This window comes from Peromyscus eremicus, chromosome 2, assembly GCF_949786415.1.
Source record: "Peromyscus eremicus chromosome 2, PerEre_H2_v1, whole genome shotgun sequence".
Taxonomy (NCBI): Eukaryota; Metazoa; Chordata; class Mammalia; order Rodentia; family Cricetidae; genus Peromyscus; species Peromyscus eremicus.
Genome location: NC_081417.1, coordinates 17,779,828 through 17,797,532, shown reverse-complemented (window position 1 = coordinate 17,797,532; position 17,705 = coordinate 17,779,828). Strand labels below are relative to the sequence as shown.

Genomic DNA, 17,705 nt, shown 5'->3' with positions numbered 1-17,705 from the left:
TATAATTAATTTATTTTTATTTTCTATTGAGTAGAGTCACATGTATCCCACATTGGTCTTGAATTAATTATAGAGCTGAGTTTGACCTTGAACTCCTGCTTCTGCCTTGGCACTACTGGATTAAAAGCATCTGCCTGAATATAGCACAGCTTCCTTGGCCTTTACAATTGATAGATGAAAAAAAAATACCATGAGATAATCGTGTCCTAAGGAGAATCACAAAATGTTAAGAAGTTATACATGAAAGCCCAGAGCAGATTCATCAAAGAAATATTGTGCTGAATAAAAGGAAATACACAGACATGTGACTAGTGTTTATCTCCAAAGAACATCTAGGGAGGTCCTTTAGAGCGTATCAGATCCCATGCCACATGCCTCTGCTCAAAGGACTCCAGTGGTATTATGTCACACTTAGAATATAGGTTTCACTCTCAAAGATATTTAAAAGTCAAAAGAAAAAAAAAAAAACATGGGTAGGCTAGACACTTCAAATGTCAGCTTCTAGCCCTCTTCCTTTTTTTTTTTTTTTTTCAGTGTTTGACAGCAGTGAGCAGGGGCAGCAGGCCAGTGGAAGCATCAGCAAGTGGCAGCCTCCATTACAGTCCCCATGAAGGCATCCTCTATTGAGACCCTTGGTCTTTGGCAGTAACTAATGTCACAACTCCCATCTGGAGGACTGAGCCCATTAGCCATGAAGACTTGACGGCTCTCTGGGTCTCTTGGCAACCAGGGCCTGCACATTTTCTTCTCTGGCTCCCTTTAGCCCTTTGTCAGCTTACTCCCTACCCTCCTCCTTCCCTGCTCTCAGCTGCCCAGCTGCTTCTTCAACGTCCACAGTATAGTGGCTGCTGCAGGGGAATGACTTTCAGTGTTAGTTGGGATGTCTGATGTTGCGTAAGAGTTTTGACTCCTGCAGACTGCTCAGAAACTCTGTGTTGTGCTTCGCTGGGATCACTGAGGCAGAAGTGCTGGCTGCTGGACAGGCTTGCCAGTTATCAAGCAGCAGTGCCCCCAATCAACACTTAGGACTCAGAAAGCAAACACGAGCAACAGTGCTGGGCCATTTGGAAGCCCAAGGCTAAACTAAATATCCTAAGCTGGATTTCAATCTCTTAAGCAAAGCTTGTCTGCAGCTTTTTAAGGTGTCAAGCACTCACACCACCAGTGGTTTTTGTTTTGTTTCGTTTTGTGGTGGGGAAGTTGAGGGTAAAGATCCAGCAGCTTGCCACTGGCTAGTTATTTTTGCTAGAACTGTCTACTGTCTTGGTTGCTTCTGCCTTCCTACTACCAGCTCAAACCAGTATTGTGAAAGAGCCAGGAAAGACCTTGAAGCTGGATGTTGCAGCATGATGGAGAACTCAGCACAGGACAGTGTCTCTCAGGCAACTAAGTAAGCAGCAGCCAGATGTTTAGACAAATGGCAGGTGTTCATTTTAGACCAACTACAGCCACTTACTTGGTCTAGTCATATCTTTGTTCTCTTAGCTGCAATCATAGCCATTATCACGTGTTTTGGACCAATCATGATCTTGTTTCTTACCCTCAGTCACTGTAGTCCCTTGACCAGGGGAAGGGCCACCCTTCTGGCTAAGGGAGAACTCATTTACCAAGACTTGTGATAACAAAGAGCCTTGTACAAACTGTTTCAAACAGCCCAGGCTGAGGCTGTGCCTTCCGGAGCCAAGGTAACCAACTGTAATCTTTGTTTAGGTTTCTCAAGGTGTCCGTGAAATGTTTGAGATGGCTGCTACTGGCATCATGGTAATCCAGCTGGCTCTTAGGCTGGTAGTATTTTGCTCAAGGCAGTTTGAGCAGCAAGAGAGTGTTTAATAGTTGTTAATTAAGGAGTTAAAATGCCCCCATCTCTAATGTCCTCGCTCATTTATAGGAAGCTGAACAACCTAAAAAATATGTATAAGAACTTATCATTTACAAATAGCATTTTAAACCAATTTTAGCAATGCTCTAACAACACTTAATTTTGTCCAGTATTGAGAGACACGTGAATTTTCTAGTTCATCTCATTTTTTCTTTACAGAACCACAATATACAGGAAGGAGGAGAATTAAAGTGAGAATTAAATGGTCTGTAGTTTCTAGCAGAAGAATCACAGGTTAAAAATCTGTATTGCTTTCTCTTTGAATTCCCACCTATTTGCAAACACTGCAGGCTTTGCTGTCTTCTAACATGAAAGGTTTTTCTGTTTCCCATCACCCTTCATTGTTCCATGACGTCATTATGTTTCTGTGATCTAACAAAAAAGTGAGGAAGTGTAATGGCTGGAGGAGTAAAATGGGCTTAAAGGAGTTCAGGACTAGGGACCTATTTTATTTCTGTTTGCAAGCTGAAAGGTCACAAGAAACCATTGACCCCTCCTTTCCCCAGGCCACTTAAATCCAACAGTTTTGGCAGCCAGTGACTTGCTCTGTCTGGGTTATTTTTGTTCTCTCTAACTTAGATGGCTTTCCGTCTAATAGAAGGACAAAATTTAAGGTCGGTGCAACAAAAGGAGAATGTTTCTGATTTTGCTGACTACAGAGTTAACACAGATGTTGCTCAATTTACAATGGGGTTACGTCATGATCAACTCACCATGGGACCAAGTAGCAGAAGTCAAAACTACATTTATTATCCCAAACTACCAAACATTAAATCTTTAAGTAGCCTATCAGAGATGTATTCAAAACACGAATTTAAGCCTACAAATGGTCAACTTATATATCACAAAACCTATTTTATAATTTAAAATAAATCATATAATTGATTTAATATTGTACTAAAAATGAAAAACAGAATGGCTATGGTGTGCTTTTATACCATTATACATTGAAAAAAAATCTTCATTTGAACCACTGTTAAGTCATGAGCCATCTGTCTATAAAACTGAGGCAAATATTTTGGTAAGTAGAGAATTAGCCTTTTGTTTCTCTGCCATTTGCATGATAAGACTGGGACTGGGGTGGGTGCTCAATATTTAGATATTCTTAGTAGAGATATCATCAATCCCTGAAAAAATGTTTACCAACAGTATCTTCAGATGTCACTTTTACATTTTATGGAACATTTAGAAAACTTGTGAGTTAATGTTTTCAGACATTTGAGATTGGATAGTTAAGCCACTTCCCATTATATAAGGTTAATCCGGAACCAAACACCTCAGGAGACATTTTCCTAATTGAGACTGCTAGGAACCAAGGCCATTCCAGAAGTAGTTCTGAGATGCAGTCTCTGGGGTTAGAGATAACTACAATTTCAGATAGCTAGAAGATCACAATTTTCATTCCCCAGGATATATTTTCTTCCCTTGTTTTTAAGATTCAGATGAAGCACTTTCCCATATAAACGTAGAGCTTTTGTGACTCATGCAGATCTCATATCCAGTACCTGTAAATAGAATATAGTCCTGTTTTCCTGGAGGATCAGGAAATCTAGGGTTAGAATTCAGGCCTACTCCACTTCAAGATACTGTCCCAAAGCATAGTGCTTCACCGCTCACGGTGCATTGAATCATTACGCTCTTCTCTACCTTCATTCTGTCCTTTGTCTAGCAAGCACACTTCCTTAGGTGTACAACTTGTCATCTACTTTGATTTTTTGCCTCTAGACATTTACTGCTATTATTATTGATAAATAATATATTTTGGTAACTATTTTTTGGCCAATATGTTTTGAATACATCTTATGCTTAAACTTCTGCTATATCTGGAGTTATAATAATTAGAATTTTTTAAAATTGAATTTTAAAACTAAAAAATTATAAACTTTATTCTTTTATACATTTAAATTAAAATAGAATTACATCACTTTTCTTCTTCCCTTCCCCCCCCCCCCGTCAATCCCTCCTATGTGTCACCCACTATCAAACTGATAACTATTTTTCTTTGATTACTATTGTTAAACACACATACACACACACACACACACACACACACACAGAGAGAGAGAGAGAAAGAAAGAGAGAGAGAGAGAGAGAGAGAGAGAGAGAGAGAGAGAGAGAGAGAGAGGCAAATGTATGCACAAATATATGAACACAGCCTGCTGAGTTTGTTTCGGTTGTTTGTATGTGTATAGATAGGTTCAGTGCTGGACACTTTGTATTGGGTAACTAATAAGGGGTTCAGTCCTTGGAGAGGCTAATTCTCATTTTTCCAGCAGTTGATAGCTGCTTGTGTTCTTTGGTTGGGGGTGAGAATCCACATCATTTTTCCCCTTTCATGTTAACATGCCCATTGCTATTGCCTATTTTTCCAGTCTTGTTCATGCAGCCATTTCTAGGAGAGACTGTTTCACAGCTGACTTCTTGGTATTCTGGCTTTTCCTTCTGTCCTCTCTTCTGTAATATTCCTTGAACCACAGATGGAGGGAGCTGTGATGTTGGTGTATCTACTGGGGCTGGATCCGTTGATCTCAGCATTGTGTCCAGTCGTGGTTTTCTGTGATGATCTCCATTTGCTGTAAAGAAAAACTTTTCTGTGGGTACACGGATAAGATTTAGAATGTAGTAAGGGATTATGTTGGTCTAACAAACTAGGTGGTAGGGGACTCTTTTCTAAGGATCATGACATCACTAGCCCCAAGTAAGTTTGCTAGCTTTCTGTACCAAGCATGATTTCCCTCCTGTTGAGTGGGCCTTAAGTTCAATTAGACAGCTGTTGGTTACCGCCAGCATTCGAATGCCACTTAATGCACCCTACAGTCGTTGTTTGGGTTCATAGGTATTGCAGCTGAGAAGGACTTTTGTTTCCTTCCCTTGGAAGCTTGCAGCACTATATCTAGTACCATGGAAGCTAGACAGTAGGAAAGAGGTTTATAGGTTAGATAAAGCTTGACTCATCTGCGACCTGTGTCCTAAGCGTGCTGTATCTTCAGCAACAGGGGCTTGTCTTCAGCCACTGAGAGGCAACTAAGGGCTGCATCAGTAGTCTATATTGTTTTGGAAGCCACTGAACTATTCTGATCAACTACTTGAAAGGAAGTTTCTCATGTCTGATACTGGGGTTTTTGTAAGTCTATGGTCAGGCCAAGGGTGTTGTTTGTCCCTCATCCCTTTCCTCTCCAGCAGAAGCTCTCTCTCTGGGTTTCCATATTACCTCTATCCTGTTATTTCCCTTTCAAGCACCCCACATGTTTTCCTGTTTTCTGTGGTTACTCTATGCTGTACACTCACATCTGAAGATTTGGAGCTAGGAATTTTATATTAGAGAGGACATGCAGTGTTTATCTTTCTGGGACTGGGCTATCGTACTTAATATAATCTTTTCTAGATCCATCCATTTACCTGCAAATTTTATAATTTAATTTTTATTTACAGATCAGTAGTACTCTATTGTGTATGTGTACCACATTTTTAGTATCTATTCCTCTATTGAAGGGCATCTAGATTGTTTTCATTTCTTGGCTATTGTGAATAGGGCATCAGTGAATATTGTGAATAAATATCTATGCAGTAGGATGCCAAATCTTGGGTGGTATACCTAGGTATTGGTTAGATTTATTTTTATGTTTTTGAAGATTCTCCATACTGATTTCCAGAGTGGCTGTACCAATTTGCATTCCTAACAACAGTGAACAAGGGCTCCTCTTTCCCTAGAACCTCACAAGCATTTGGTGTCAGTTGTTCTGTTGATCTTTTCCATTTTGACTGTGGTGAGATGAAATCTCAAAGTTGTTTCAATTTACATTTCCTTAATTGCTAGGGATGATGAGGTAATATTAAAATGTAATTTGGGACATTACAATGCCATGTGTTCAGTAAAGTTCCAGATCTTCACATTGTGTTAGGTTTGACTCAGCGGTAAGCCGTGGAAGGCAGAACTCAGTCTTCAATGTCATTCCACTTTACAATTGTTTTGTTTTTTAACTTAGAGCCCTATTCTTCGTAGATGTTGGGAGTTATCAGCATGTTTGTTAATTTGCTTAGTAAAAGATGTTCTCTCTATTAGTTATTTATGACTGTGAGATGATGTGCCAGAGGATGTAGCTGCATAAAGCTGAACATGTGGAGTATTTCAGCCAAGGTCTGCTGACTACAAAGTTGAGAGGAGTCAGCTGTGTGTTTTTAAGTAGTTTCCCATGAGCTGGAATCAAGTCATCTGGACTGCAGTCATCTCAAGACTTGCCTGGGGCTAGAGGATCTGTTTCCAAGATGGTGCACTCACAAAGTTTTTGGCACAAAACCTAAGTCTGTTACCACGTGTACTGCCTAAATGTCCTCACTTCATGGCAGTTGGCTTCCTTCAGAGTAAGTGATCTAAGAATGAGAAGCCTAGGAGGAAGTGCAGTGGCTTAATGTCTCAAGTTGTCCACATTGCTGGTGCAATATTTTATTCATTAGAAACAAGTCACGTCTAGCACTTAGTGAAAGGAGGAAGATTAGAAGCTCTTAGATTAGAATCTCTTAAAGTAGGGATAGGAAAGAGTGGATATTCCGCACACACTCTCCACATCGCCCTCACAGCACAGAATGTGTTCTCACATGTTTTGTGAGCTTTATAGACTGACAGAGCAAACACTTATGGGAAGTGAAGGAAAGGGAGAACAGTAAGAAGTGGGAGAATGTATGATGTTTAGAATGGGAGTTTAGCAGAAGTAAAAATGTCCATAGCAGGTAGATGCTTTGTGCTGATGTTTTAATAATCAGAGAGACCAAAGAGTTTTATACTGGAGGACGATATTGCAGAAATGATGAAGGGAAAAAAGAGGACAAGAGAAAAAACAAATGATATTTTTAAGATCTTTGTGTAAAAAGCAGAAGGACAAGAAAAGGAAAGAAAGGAAAATACCCCTGAGGAACACACTTGAAACCGAACAGTTTGGCTGCCAAGTTATGAATGAAATAAACTCACTAGGAAGTAGGCAAAGAAATGTTTTCAAAGTCTTAGTGGTATACTATCAGAATATGATTGTTATGAGGCATTTTTATAGTGATTCAAGTGCTGAACAGAATGAGTTAAGATGGAAGACTAAGCAAACTTTGATTGCACAGCTGGAGAAAAGCAATTGCTAGGTTTTTTAGATGAATTAGTCAGCAAAAAAGTAGTTTGTAGGAACAAAGTATATCACTAAAGAGTCATCACTGATCAAATTATGTACAGAATGAAGCTTTTCAAAAGTAGAATATAAACAATTCATACCAAAGAAGACAGAGTTGAAGTGATGTCTCTCTCCCTCTCTTACTACTTAAGTCCCTTTTCTAGAATAAATACAGACATTTCATCATAGTCTGTGGTATGTAGACATGCCAGAGACACAGTCACAGGTGAAGGTGACATAATAGATGTGTGAACTAGGTGATAAAGTGGGTATGTTGCTTTAGCTGTGTAGGTCAGAACAGTTACATAGAGAAAGACAATACATATCAAATATGGCTGTTTTATCATGTAGAGGTTAGAGGGTTGACTCACTCTAACAGGGCATGTAGAAACAGTATGTGCCTAGATAATGCAAAGACTCAATAGAAAGAGGACTACTATAGGGAGATCAGTAGAAGAAAGAAGTCAGTGAGTGGAACCATGTGTCAAATTAGCTGTGACAGTCCTGAAGGGAAATTAAAAAAAATACAACTAGCTTGTGGAAGGCAGAATATAGACTTTATAGAAAGTTAGTGGAGGCCCCCGAATAGGAATCTTGCTTTACTCTCCAGTTTTAACTTAAAGAATATTGATGGCTTTTTATAAAAAAACAAAGCAAACAAACAACCCCCTCGTCAAAACCCAAAAACCAAAATCAAACAAAACAAAACAAAAAATGAGAGTTGATGTTTACAGAGGAAGTTTATTTTTTTATACCAACAGGCCCATTTTTGGTCTACTTTCTAACATGAAAATGAAGGAGGAAGTATTTCTTTTGATTATAAAAATAATGCATTGAAAAGTTTGGAAAATGTAGGACAATGTAAAATCATGTAAGGAACTATGGGGCTGAGGATACAGCTCAGTGGGAGAGTTCTTGACTATTATGTGTATGGTCCTGAGTTCAGTCCTCAGATAACCCAAAACCATAACACAAATATCAAATGGCTACGAAACTGCACTGTTACAATGAACATTTTAACACATTTATGCTTTGATATTTATGAGATACCTTTAAAATAGATCCTTTAAAAATAGTTTTGCATACTGCTCCCCTTATTGAATATTATAGCATAACTTTTATGTCATTAAAGATCCTTTTGTGAGCATCATTAAATTTATTAGCTTGGATTTTGTATAAGTCTTTTTTTTTTTTGGTTTTTCGAGACAGGGTTTCTCTGTGTAGCTTTGTGCCTTTCCTGGAACTCACTTGGTAGCCCAGGCTGGCCTCGAACTCACAGAGATCCGCCTGGCTCTGCCTCCCGAGTGCTGGGATTAAAGGTGTGCGCCACCACTGCCCGGCGAATTTTGTATAAGTTTTAAGGAGTATTGATATTTAGTATAAATATCTACTACATTTTATTATAATACAAATATAAAATAGATAATACATGCTGAAATTTTTTTTTGATCTTTTTTGAGACAAGGTTTCTCTGTGTAGTTTTGTTGACTGTCCTGAATCTCTTCTGTAGATCTAATAGTTAGAATGTTTGCTAACTACCTTACTATGCTTATTTATTCTGTCACAGAAATTGTTCTAAGTGCTTTGCATAGATTATATTACCTAATAATCACACTTACCATACAAGCAGCCTATTATTTTAATATTTATTTTTTATTAATTTATTAATTAATTTAATTAATTCCTTAATTATTAATTATTTATTATTTTATTTATTCATTGATAAACAGCACAAGTTCTCCTAGGTACTAAGTATGGAACTGGCATTCAAACAAGGCAATTGACTCCCAAGTCTCCCTTCTTTAATTCACACATTTTACATTATATGTCAAGTCATGCACTGGTAAAGCAGCAGCCTGAGTCTCTGCTCCCTCTAAGCCATAATGTGGCATTGCAACAGATATTAACCAAACAACTAATATCACGATCCTATAAACCGAAACCAGTGTATTCCCGGACAAAGACACGGGTCTGTCAGGGGCTGACTAGACAGGTTGGGTAAGGCTTCCTGGAAGTGGTGACACAAACTGAGACTGAAGATTAGTGGAAGGGAAAGAGAAGTTCTAGACAGAGGAAACAGCCCGGGGCAAGGCCTTATAGGCTGGGAGGACTGGGCATACTCTGGCACTAAATGGAATTCAGTGTACTGGATGGGATGAAGCTGTGGCAAAGTCTGAATGGTATGTTGGGTATTTTTTTTATCTTTACCTCAAGGACAACAGAAATCTCAAAGGGTTTTAAACAGGAGGAGATGTAATAGATTTGTACTTCATAAAAATTGTCCTTCCTCCATGTGGCAGATACACTAGATGGAGTCAGGAGGCATATGAGGTGGAATTTTTGAAGACTTTAATGAATCCAGAAAGCAATGATAGCTTGTTCTAATGTGGCACAGTAAGGGTAGAAAGACCTGCCACATTCAGTAACTGTTTAATAGGTAAAGTTGGAAACGCTGATTGTATTATTTACTTTTCTATTACTGTGACAAAATACCATGACCATAGCAACTTCCAGAAGGAAGAGTTTATTTAGGGCTTCCAGTTTGAGAGGGGTAAGAGTCCATCACCATCATGGTAGGGGAGCATGACAGTAGGCAGGCAGACCTGCGGACGGATAACTGGAACAGCAGAGAGCCTACTTGAAATGTCTTTTGAAACCTCAAAGCCCACCCTCAGCAACATACTTCCTCCAGCAAGGCCACACCTCTTTATTCTCCTCAAATAGCTACCAACTGGTTACCAAATATTCAGATACCCGAGACTTATAGGGGTATCTCATTTAAATTACCATAGTGATGTAACTCGTGGTGTGAGATTCCCATGGGTGAAGACAGCATCACAAGAAGACCAACACTAAAAAGACCATGTTTTCTATCTGGGACTGGTGAATTGATGCATCCCTAATGACTGTTTGAGTGCACAGTTGGCTGTAAGATGTAGAGCCACAGTCATTTCCATGAGACAGTTCTAGGTGTGGATGAAGTTACTCTGGGTGAAGATCAAGAGGAAAGAGAACGTGGCTCTGGGGAGAAGTAGGTCATAGTTGGGAAAAGAATCGGGAGTCATTAAAGTCAGCGTTGCTTAGGGCGTGTTGGCTACAGTCAGCTTTCCAGAGACCACTAAGGGCACCTGCAGGGTGGCAATGATGAATTTATGGAGAATCTGTGTGCTCCCAGGGACAGCTCTGCAAAGAACACCTGTTCAGTCGTGTTAGAGACAGGGAAGGCTGACAGCCTGGATGACCCAGGCTTAGGTTGTCAAGGCAGATGAAGTAAAAGGCAGAGAGCTGGAAGATTTGGATACACGATGTAAGCTACCATACTATGTTAATATAGAGGATGCTTTTGAAATCTGAGATGTACATTTTATTCATAAACATCTGTTCTCATTCCCAGTGTTTCTTTTGGTTGACCTCCAGGAAGAGCTGTTCTGTCACAGTAAGAACTTTTGGGCTTTTTCCTTTTTTCTTTTTCAAAGAGATTCCCTAATCTTTTTTTTTCAGTATGGCAGTGGAGTCTCTCAGTTTTGTTCTTTCCATTTTGACAAGAAAGAGAATGCATCCTTTTAGTTCTTACAGTGCATTACTCTTTCAGCTGCTCTGTCTCTTGAGTAATTTTCCTTGGTTAAGACCCATAGGAGAAGATGCCTTTGTTCTTTGCCAGATTAGTGAGATCTTGTTTTGTTTTCCCACGTGGGGACAAAAAGAGACTTCTTCTTGCAAAGCACTAAGACCTTATTCCATATGTTCTTATCTTGAAGGAGTGGGTAACGTTGGGGTCAAGGTATCACAAGAAGAGGGAAATGCTTCTGAGTGGAGGGAGAGAGAATTAAGGCAAGAGTAAAAGCAAGCACAGAACATGAGGGCTGAGGGTCCACATAGGAACAGCCAGAAAGCCATACTGAGTGATTTCTAGTGACATGAGTGGCTGCCAGATAGTTCTGAGCAAGGAATGGTGATCTGAGTATCTTTGCGAGTGCATAGGACAGAGAGGGAGAAGAGCTATTAGTTCTCAGGTAGTTCAAAAGTGGGGTCTAAAGCAGGCATGTGATGGGGACTGGGGGTGATGCAAACAAGCCCTTCGATGTCAGTTATTGCTACAGTGATATTTAGAGAGATTGCTGAAAACACCATGGAGAGTCTGAGGTTTCACATGGACTCAAAGATAGAATTGATAAGCAATCGACGTTAAATTACTATGAGCCCTTCAAGGCCCAGGATATTGAAGGCCAGGGAGGAACTGAGCTTAGGCACTTTGAGCAGCATCTCTCTGGTCTCAAAAAAGGCTTCTCCCTGCTCTCTCTGTGTGTTTATAGCCTGCAAGTCCAGGTATCTCCTTTCTGCCAGGTTTGGCTCTTAGCCTCCTCCCTTTATTCCCTCTCAGGATCCGCTCCTGTAGTATATATTTGGCAGATATGAAGAATTAAGACTTTATATTACTCTCTGCTAGTAATTTTCTCCTCTACTAGTTATGGAGAGTGTGAGAGAGAAACTTCTAGCATAGATTTTTTGGAGGGATTCTTATGTACAAATGATGCCTTCTGCCAAATCACCCCACAATTTGGATTATATACATCAGGTGTATGATTCTGTGTTTGTTTCCCATTAGCTGCTAAATCTTACTCATTCTTTAAAAAAGAATTGTTCCTTGGGTCTAATTTTTGGATGTCACAGTTCCTGTACTAAAATTTTATCCTTTTCTAAACTGGGTCTATTTAGAAATTCAATTTTTATTACAAGATAGCCCCATGAGCTTTGAGATGGTCTGAAGAGTACATATTAATTTACCGTAGATTACTTATCACTTCTATCTTTGAGTCCGTGTGAAACTTCAACTTTCTTTTCTCCTATTTCCACTGAGACTGTTTCTGCACTCTCCCTTTGCTGAGCCCCCAGTGACTTCAGGCCAGTCTGAAGTGACAGTAGATTTGGTGACCATTCATAGTGTTGCTGTGGCATGTGGCTGTGTGTGAATCCTGGTATTAATTTACCAAGCCTAGGGAAGGACTTTGCAAATCTTGAAAGCCTGGGTAGAGCTGTATTTCTCTGATGTTTATTTATTTATCGGCTGTTTACTGACTATCAGTAATAAATTACCATGTAATCAGTAATTACTGTGTACTTGGTACTAACTTTAGAGCTTGCAATACATAGTTATTTAAGACACAGTTCTTAAAGGCAAAGTTTTCAACAGTGATTGTTCCTGCTCTTTATAGGACTGATTTATTCATAGGGCAAGGACATGTAGTGAAGGCTGGGGGAACACAGATAGGTGATGTTTTAGTCTTAGACAGATGGTCCATATTTAAGTTAGAACATACAACTTTGAGTCGTAAGAAATAAGACAGAGCTGCTGTGAAATCTCCAAAAGCCTCAGTATTAGGAGTGCTCACCAGGTTACTTTGGAGAAGTAGGCCTAAGAGAGCCAAATATGTCATGTTAGGACTTTTGAATATACTCCGAATAAAAGGGAATCATGAACATCTTAACCAGGGTTGTATTATAATTGTATTTTAATTTTAAAAACCTGCTTAGGAACAAAAGCTTGTCCTAATTCCAGATTACTTTTCTAATAATCTACACCAGAGGAAACATCCTTCAAGGCTGAGGTCTGGAGAGTAGCTGGGTCAGGGAGGAGGATGAGGGTATGCAGAGATAGTGAGGGAGTTCAGAGAAAGGATAGAATTCCCAAGTATTGAGAAGCATCCATTTATAGGACACAGAGACACATTTGATGTGGGTTAAGATGAAAGGGAAAAGCAAAGTTTAGGAGAAGAATGAGCTAGGCTTCATGTGTTCATGGGACTTTCATCTACACATCCCAGAGAACCGGATGTATGAGACCACTGCTGAAGGTAGTTGATACAAACATCTTAAAGTTCCTTGAATCCCTGTGTGGTGGTTTGAATAAGAATGGCCCCCATAGGCTCATGGGTTTGAATGCTTGGTCACTAGGGAGTGGCACTATTTGAAAGGACTAGGAGGTGTGGCCGTGTTGGAGGAAGTGTGTCACTGGAGGTGGGCTTTTAGGTTTTTAAAAGTCAAAGCCCAGCCTAGCAGCTTTCTCTTCCTGCTGCCTGCAGATCCAAATCAGCTAGTTTTTCATACCTTCAATCTCTTCTAAGTTTTACCTTCATCCTTAGCCTGATCAAATTTGGGGAGCTGACACTGAGTATAAGGTCTGACTGTTGTTCTTTTGTGTTCAGGCTTTTCCTGTTTGTGTCTGGGTGTTTTCATTGAGGACATTGAAATTTGCTGTCTGCATCCTTCTTTCTCCTTTTGCTCACAGTCCAGTAGAATTGTTTCTTTCTCCAACCAGTCTAGACCACATAAGACCAGTCCTAGCCTTTATTTTTTAGAACATTCAATATTGTCCTTCCCCTATTTTCTGGTATTTCCTTACCACAAATTCCTAATGTGTACTAGGGATAGCAGCACTAAAAATAAGTGCACAGCTCTGCATACATGGGCCACCACTAATGTATCTCTTTGTAATCCTGGATAATATGTTTGCATGTTTCTACATGGCTCCTCTCTCCAAACCTGAAGGTTCCAGCCTTCATCACTTTCTTCCTGCCTCCTTTCTTATTGGTATTGGCAGATGATATTATACTTTATTTCAAATAGAAAAGTGAAGAGATTGTGTCTGGGTCCTTTGACTATGTAGTGCATGCCCTCAAATGTTTATAAATGCTGTTACTCATCCTTTTGTCGGACCACTAAGGAGAACATAAGAAAAGATAGCAACATTCAACAACCATTCTGTGTTCTTCTGATCATTTCTCTTTTAACTCTTTCCCCCTCAATATTAATCTATTGACATAGTCCTTTTCCTTATCCATAGATGTGTATGTATGTGAAGAATGTATGTGTTCATGTCATTGTGTGTACCTGTTTGTGGGTCCATATGTATGCGAAAGCACATATATGCAAGTGTGCGTAGAGGCCTGAGGTCGGCATTGGGTACCTTCCTTTTTTTTTTTTTTAAATGATGGAACAAAAATATACCTAAAAGCAAAGCTTCTGGAAAAACCATTGGTTCTTCCCTGTCTTGTATCTTTCCTCAAACTTGACCTTGGCCTCCTGCCTGGCCTTGTGTTTCAGGGCTAGGTCTCTAAAGACATCCTTGTTGACTACAGTTTTGTCCAAGGGGATGTCCACAGAGTACCTTGTGGGCATGAGGTGATTGTAGTTATAAACTTTCACAAAGGACTTGATATTTGACCTCTTGGAGATTTTCTTCTTGCCCATGGCAGCTGTCACTTTTCAGGGATAGCGGTCAATTCCAGCCACCAGGGCATGGCTGTAAGGGCGGTCTGAGGTGCCATCATTAATGTTCTCACAATGACGGCTTTGTGTCTGGAGTAGCATCTAGTCAGGACCAGCACCACTTTCCCGGGTTTCATGAACTTGCCCATTTTGACAGCAAGGAGCCGGTACCCAGCAGAGTGGGTGTCTTCCTTAATCTCTCTCATCTTGTTTTTTTGAGACAGAGTCTGTCACTGAATCCAGAGCTCACCAATCTAGGCTGGCTGGCCAGTGAACTTGAGAGGGATGCCTATCTCTGTTTCTGAGCACTGGGTTTAGAGATGCATACCATCAGCCTGGCTGCAGATCCAAAGTTAGCTTCCCATGCCTGCATAGTGGGCACTTTACAGATAGAGCCATTCCCCGCAGCCACCCGCAGCCACCACATTTCTTCTGTTTACTTATTTTTTTAAAAGCATGTGTATATATGTGTGGAAATGTACATGTGAGTCCAGTTGCCCTCATAGTGCAGAAGAGGCTATCAGATCCCCAGGGCTCAAGTGTAATGCAGTTGTGAGCTGCCTGACTTTGGTGCTGGGAGCTGAATTCAGGTTTCTGCAAAATACATGCTCTTAACTACAGGCCATCTCCCCAGGTCTCAAACCTTCTTATTAAAAATGTAAAAATCCCTATTTTCCTAGTGGAGTAACTGTGGTAGCCAAAGATTTAGTTCTCTGAAGAAGCACGGCTGAAGACACTTAATAATTCTAAACAAAGAGGCTCTAAAGGGGTTTATTTGGAAGAATACTTAATGTACATTGAGAGATTATATGACTCTAGGTTAATAAAACTTTCCTCCTATAAGGCACATGCTATTAAATTTTCTTTGTATTAAAATAACTTCTTTCTAGCTAGGCCTAGTGGTGCACACCTTTTGTCCCAGCACTCAGAAGACAGAGGCGGGAGGATCTCTGTGAATGGTCAATCTATTATATGTCATGGGACAACAAATTGGAGAACCTGTTATCACTTTTGATTGACAGTGACAAGATTGAAGCAAGTATATAGCCCCTGAACTGTGTAAATTAAATGTAAAATGTTTACATATTTTAGTGCTATTTGCATATATATTCATGTTTGAATCAGGTTTTCTTCACATGTGTATATGTTATGCATGTGTGTATTTATACATGTATGTATGCGTGCATGTGAAAGTCAGAGGTCAGCAATGGGTATTCTCATTGCTCTCTATCGTATCTTCTGAGAGAGGATCTCTCACCAAACCTGGAGTTTACCAACTCAGTCTAGACCGACTGTGAGTTGAAGGGTTTTCCCATCTGTTTGCCCTGCTCTGAGATTACAGATGTATGCTTCTATACGTGCTTTTTTGTTCAAGTGCTGAGAATCAAAACACAGGTCCTCATGCTTATATGGCAAGTACTTTGCATATGGAGCCTTCTCCTAGCTCCTCTTTAAAAGTGACTACAGTTTAAGTACAATTACGGATTTATTAGGACAGTAAGAAATAAAACACAATGGTTGTGTAGAAAATCAGGTCCAATACATTCTCTTTCTCAATTTCTCACACTCAGCACTGACTTGACTGACATTGACTCCAACTATCAAGGTAGCTCCTTTGAAATGGATAGTTTTTGAAACTAAGTAGAGGTTGGAATGTCTGTTGTGTGGCTAGGATTAGGTATGATACAAAGTGGCCTTGAGTTCTTCATTTAAAATCTCATACATGTTATATAAGCTTTACTGTAAATTTCAAAATCTAATAACATAATGCCCCAGAAATATGTCTTAAATCAATTATTTTTAATTTGGCTAATCATTGCTATCTTTCAACTCCTTGGCTGAAATGACAGAAATCTCTCATTCTTCCATAAATTTCGTGAAACGCTGTGGTATGACTAGGCCAGCTTATTGTGACTCAAAAGAGTTGATTTTTCATTTTTTCCTGTCTTTCCAACTCTACAGTCAGTGAATTGAATCGGCTGTGGCACCGTGGCAGGAGTGTTTATGCTTTAGAATCACACACATTGTTAATCATGGCTCTCCTCCTCCGCTCATGTCCTTTCCTTTTCTCTGGGCTCAGCACTTCCTCCTCTTCCCTCCTCTCTTCTCCCACATTCCTCTGCCTTTCCATTTACTAGCATACCTCTTAAGATATGCTTGTATTTTCCTGTCTTTTTTCCCCTAAGAATTTAGTTTCAGAGAAGTAGTTCCTTACGTGGTGATTTCAGCTATCTCAGAAGTTTTATAGGTTCTAGCAGAGGCATGCTAAGCATAATATGGACACAGTGGTATTTGTTGTTTTCTGTTTAAGTGGTAGATCCCAGTAGGATTTGGATTTTCATCATAGATTAAGTATTCCTGTGAACTGTCCATTTTCCCACTGCTTCATGTTGTGTTATTTTATTGCGTCCAGTCTCGGAATTTTGCACACACTAGGCAATCCTGTACTACTGAGCCACAGCCACAGCCATCTATTTTTATTTTTCTTGTTCATAGTAGTTTATAAAGAGATTTTGAGGTTTCAATATTTCTCTCATGATCATTAAACATGAATTGATTTTCAGGCAATCATTGATATTTTCAGTATGGCATGTTTTAGAATTGTTTTCATTATGCTTCATTTCTAACACATACTTACAAATTTCCACAATTTGACTTAGTTAACCTTATTCTGCTACTGACTCTGTGACTCTAACAGGCTTCCTTAGCTATTCAGTATGGGAGGTAAGACCAGTGTCTTCTAAGGTCATGGCTGTTCATACCATTGTTAAAACTCTGAATGTCCCTAACAAGTAGAATATCTCTTATCCTTAAAATACTAGTATAGAATGTACATCCTAAATTATGATCAATCTTTAGAAGTAAAGTTTATTGTCTTGTTTGCAATAAAGATATTTTCTTTTACCAGTTTCAGAATCTAAAGCTGAGGGAGTTCTACTGTGAGGGAAATCCACTCTTCCTGAAGCGGCCAATTACTGCTAAACAACCTAAAGACATCTGGACTCTACGGGTGAAAGTTTAGCTCATAAGCAGGGACCTTCACATTAAATCCATGGTTTAAGATGTGAAGCATTCTTGACAATTCAGCAAATATGTAACACTGGTCCATTAAGAATGTGAATGCTTCATGTAATTTTTGTCTTGCTCACAGAAAAAAATTGTAATCTGTCTGATTTTCAGACTGACTCAACACAGAGAAATGAACATTTTTTGTTGGATGAAAAGAAAAGAGAAATTTATTTTTATGTTAGCCTTCTAAGTATCTTTTTGCTGCTAGTGGGCTCTTTATTGCTTTTGTTCCATTTTCACTTGTCTCCTTTGCAAATGAGTGCATAGATATAATCTGGAGCTCATTGTGTTCAATTTGGTGAAACTAGTTAATGATATCAAAAGAAGGACTAGGGAAG

At 39.4% G+C, this 17,705-nt stretch overlaps 1 protein-coding gene and 1 pseudogene across 1 annotated transcript in view; one reads left to right on the top strand and one right to left on the bottom strand.

Annotated features, from left to right (window-relative positions):
• Positions 1 to 17,705, top strand: part of Lrrc69 (leucine rich repeat containing 69) — a 117,342-nt gene that overhangs the window by 47,508 nt on the left and 52,129 nt on the right. The window contains exon 6 of the mRNA XM_059253882.1: positions 17,207 to 17,308. Within this exon, the coding sequence (XP_059109865.1) occupies positions 17,207 to 17,308 (102 nt within the window). The remainder of the gene's footprint in view (positions 1 to 17,206; positions 17,309 to 17,705) is intronic.
• On the bottom strand, positions 14,038 to 14,447 carry LOC131903353 (large ribosomal subunit protein eL27-like; annotated as a pseudogene).